Source organism: Buceros rhinoceros, unplaced genomic scaffold, assembly GCF_000710305.1.
Source record: "Buceros rhinoceros silvestris isolate BGI_N320 unplaced genomic scaffold, ASM71030v1 scaffold3834, whole genome shotgun sequence".
NCBI lineage: Eukaryota > Metazoa > Chordata > Aves > Bucerotiformes > Bucerotidae > Buceros > Buceros rhinoceros.
The window spans coordinates 69703-74188 of NW_010408660.1; the positions used below are offsets into that span (position 1 = coordinate 69703).

At 35.1% G+C, this 4486-nt stretch overlaps 1 protein-coding gene across 1 annotated transcript; it reads left to right on the plus strand.

Moving 5' to 3' along the window:
• The first annotated feature begins 234 nt into the window (after positions 1-234).
• Positions 235-3837, plus strand: GPR22 (G protein-coupled receptor 22). Its single transcript, XM_010134930.1, has 2 exons — positions 235-266; positions 2249-3837. Exon 2 carries the CDS (start codon positions 2274-2276, stop codon positions 3573-3575), a length of 1302 nt encoding a protein of 433 aa, XP_010133232.1. The 5' UTR covers positions 235-266; positions 2249-2273; the 3' UTR covers positions 3576-3837.
• Positions 3838-4486: the final 649 nt, after the last annotated feature.

The following is a 4486-nucleotide window of genomic DNA, read 5'->3' on the forward strand; positions in this document are numbered from 1 at the left end:
GAACAGACCCACAGAATATGCACTGGTCTGTAGAAATATCTCAGGCAATTAAGAAGTCCCCATGCTTAATCAGAATTTTTTGCTGCTGAAGTGCTGGAACAAAAAAAAAAAGAAAAAAAAAAACCCTGCAAGGAATGAAATAAGAGCCGAGCTACCACTTCGTTTCCAGGTTACAGTGCATGTCAAATATCTGTCAGTGACACCATGTATCAATTTATGACAAGCTGCTGCAATGATCTGAAAGGCCCTTGAGGCACAGAGAACAGGTAGGTCAGCAGTTGCATGCACCCACCCCTGCTCAGCATTTGCAAGGGAACAGGCACTGTCCAGAAAGGCAACGCATTTGGTAAATTAGCTCCCTGCTTTGACATTTCTGCTTTTATTTAACTGAAATCCAATCAATGCAATGAGGAGGTGGTGTTTAATCTATTCTTAAGACTTAGCACATCCGAAGTTTTCCGTTTTCACAAAAATTCAGTTGGCATAATGTTACAGTTAAGACTGTAATTTGTTTTAGAAGACCTGCTTTTGATTTCCTTCTGACTTTTTGTTAACATGAAAGAACTTAATTTATCCAGTAACGCATTTGGAATGATTTCTTAAAATCCATTCACAGCCAAGACAGCGTACACAGAGGAAACTGTAATCCTCAGGGTTAATATAAACCTGATAGAGGTTGCCTCAATTAGAAATTAAACAAAGCTTCTGAAATATTTCTTGTTTCATTTCACACCTGAGACTAATACGTTCTAATTTACATCTTTTGTATTTAAGAGGCACACGTGAAATAACTGTTGAAGCATACCAAGAATTTTCATCATACAATTTGCAATTAATAGTATTGTACAATTGAGGCATTTCAGAACTGCAGATGAAATACATTTGCACACTGTATCCCAAGTGTGCTTAATTCATATTTTCATTAAAAAAGAGCTCATTTTTGTTCACCTTAGTGCTATCCATTTTTAATGTATTCAGCATGGAACAAAGGTCCGCATTTAAATTTATTTTCATGCCAAGTACGTCCCCTTTTAAATTTAAAGCTACCTAAAGAACCCCAAAACCCTCAAGTATCATAACAAGAAACTGAATAACCTCTCTTTTATTTATTCATTTCATTACAAACTGAAGAGCTGGATGACAATATAAGCAATAAAAACATCGGTATCACATGCAGATGCTACATTTACAACCTAATCGGCATGAGTAAAACAAAGCAGATGAGCCACAAAAATCTCCTGATTGTAAGAAATGCTATTTTTTGAATCTCACTTATTCCTAAGACAATCATGCTATTCATACATAAATCTGTTAGATCTAATTGCAGTTTGTAAAAAAACAAACAGCAAAAAACCCCCACAACTCCGTGAAAAAGACCATTTGTTTTTTAAGTACTATTTTCTAAAATTATTCCCTTAAATCTATTCTGAAATAAAATTAAATACCCTTCCATTCAATGTAGGCACAGATTTCTTGAAGAAATTGAATATTAAATCAGGAAAAGGAAATGTATATTTATAATAAATTTAATTCCCCAAAACACATATAAGCTTTACATTTGAAATTACATAGACTTACAAAAAAATTGTTGTAGTGTAAGTTTCAGACACGTAGATGAACACAAGATAGATGTTAAGTCTTTGAGCTCTGTAAAAATCTGCTGAATTAGAGAACTTCAAGTTTCATCCCACAACACTATTGCAAACTCTTAAGGAAGAGGCTCCTTAAGATCCATGAATAATTTAAATGTTCTTTTTATGATAGTAAGCAACAATGCTCCACGTTCCTATCACTTTCTTTTTCCACAAGAGCCTTTTTAAAATTATCTTGAGTACTAATTTGTTAATACTTAACAACATTCTTCTAAAATGACCCTCAAACCACAATACAAAGGCAATGCACAAGTATAGTTTATTCAACAAATGGTCCCTTTGTAAAAACCACATCACTGTAAACAAAGCCTTGTCTCCCTAAGTGGAAGCTTTCCACTTTTTTTTTTTTTTTTTTTTTTTTTTTTTTTTTTTTTTTTTTTTTTTTTTTTAAACAAATCCTGCTTTCCTTTAAAGAGGAATGACCTTATTCTAGATGCTCAGGCTTTTGAGTCCATGCTAACTGAAGCTCTACACATACAGTAAATCAAGAGTTTGATAAGAATAGATGCTTTTCCTTCCTCCTTCCGCAGCATTCATCTACACTAAGTGTTTAAAAAAAGAAATCAAATAGTTCCATATTTTATTTCACCTTTCAGGAGAAAAAACAACTGCAACAAAAGAATGTGTTTCTCCCCCATTTTGGAAGTCAACATGCAGTCTGAATCTAACATTACAGTTCGAGATGCCATTGATGACATCGACACCAACATGTACCGACCACTGTCATATCCATTAAGCTTTCAAGTTTCTCTCACTGGATTTTTGATGATAGAAATTGTTTTGGGACTTGGCAGCAACCTCACTGTGCTGGTACTTTACTGTATGAAATCCAACTTAATCAATTCTGTCAGTAACATAATTACAATGAACCTTCATGTACTTGATGTAATAATTTGTGTGGGATGTATTCCTCTAACTATAGTTATCCTTCTGCTTTCACTGGAGAGTAACACTGCTCTCATCTGCTGCTTCCACGAGGCTTGTGTCTCCTTTGCAAGCGTATCAACTGCAATCAATGTCTTTGCTATTACTCTGGACCGATACGACATCTCCGTAAAACCTGCCAATCGAATTCTGACCATGGGAAGGGCTGTGATATTAATGACATCAATATGGATTGTTTCGCTTTTTTCCTTCCTGATTCCTTTCATCGAAGTCAACTTTTTCAGTCTTCAAAGCGCAAGTACTTGGGAAAATAAGACACTTTTGTGCGTGAGTACAAATGAGTACCACACTGAGCTAGGAATGTACTACCACCTTCTTGTTCAGATTCCAATCTTTTTCTTCACTGTTATAGTAATGCTAATTACATACTCCAAAATACTCCAGGCTCTAAATATTCGGATTGGTACAAGATTTACAACGGGACAAAAGAAGAAAGCTAGAAAGAAAAAAACTATTTCTTTGACCACTCAGCATGACACTACAGATGTGTCCCACAGCAGTGGAGGAAAAAATGTAGTCTTTGGCGTAAGGACTTCTGTATCTGTCATAATTGCTCTACGCCGAGCTGTAAAGCGGCACCGGGAACGACGAGAACGGCAAAAGAGAGTTTTTAGAATGTCCCTCTTGATTATCTCAACATTCCTTCTCTGCTGGACACCCATCTCTGTTTTAAATACCACCATCTTATGTTTGGGCCCAAGTGACCTTTTGGTAAAGTTGCGATTATGTTTTCTAGTAATGGCATATGGAACAACTATATTTCACCCTCTACTTTATGCATTCACAAGGCAAAAGTTTCAGAAAGTTCTGAAAAGTAAGATGAAAAAGCGAGTTGTTTCAATAGTAGAAGCAGATCCCATGCCAAATAACGCTGTAATACACAACTCATGGATAGAGCCTAAAAGGAACAAAAAGATTACCTTCGAAGACAACGAAGTAAGGCAGAAATGTTTAGTACCTCAGGTTGTCACTGACTAGATTTCAGTATTCACCAAAACACATCAAGCAGAATATTTGAACAAATTGTAGAACAATACTGCCAAATAAGAAAAACTTTTTTATTGGTGAGACTGTAAATTTTCAATATATGTTAAATAGAGTAGGTCTTCTATATTCAATTTCTTCATTATGTAAGATATATGTTGCATGGCCGTTTGTTAGCGTAACACCATGTGTATATTTGTCAAAAATATTTAAGTCCTCTTTTTTTAGAAAATAAATAGCCTTAAAGAAGTGCAAACTTTTAAAAATATTTGTATGGCTCAGTTTCTCTGTAAATATAAAAGAATTTTTACACAAAACATCCACTTGGGAATAATTTTCTAAAGTACAAATTCAACATTTTACATGATATGGTGTTTTTAAATTTAATTCATAAACAGCGTCAGAGATACTCTGAATGCTAGACAGCTTCAATTTTGGACACATTTTGACCTCATATTTAAATAGCTATTTATTTTAAATTCCTCCAGCATGCAATTACAACGCACATGTAGATAAAGCCATTCATGTGATGTCCTTCAATTAGTGGTTCAGAATCAATTTCACAGGGGGGAAAAAAATTCATGTTGGTCCAAAAAAATTGACGGTACTTTTAAGAAAAGCAAAAAGTCTTCTGTATACAATCTCAGATCCACAGCTTCTACATAGAAAATATACTGAATAATTACAAAGAAGAGTTGGAGAGGGTAAGGGGGAAAGACAGACTCAATGAAGGCAAAAACCACAGACAAGAAATTTCTGGACTTGATGCTAAAAGGCAACCAACCAACCAAGCCATTCCTATGAATCCTTAGATTTTCACACCAGAGGTGCTTACCTAGACCTCTAGTGTGACACGGGGACTATGTCAGGGATTTTCCACTCATACCATCTGTCTACGTAGCTAA

Bases quoted from the DNA above. Each gene is read 5' to 3' on its own strand.
- GPR22 (XM_010134930.1), top strand. From the start codon at position 2,274: ATGTGTTTCTCCCCCATTTTGGAAGTCAACATGCAGTCTGAATCTAAC.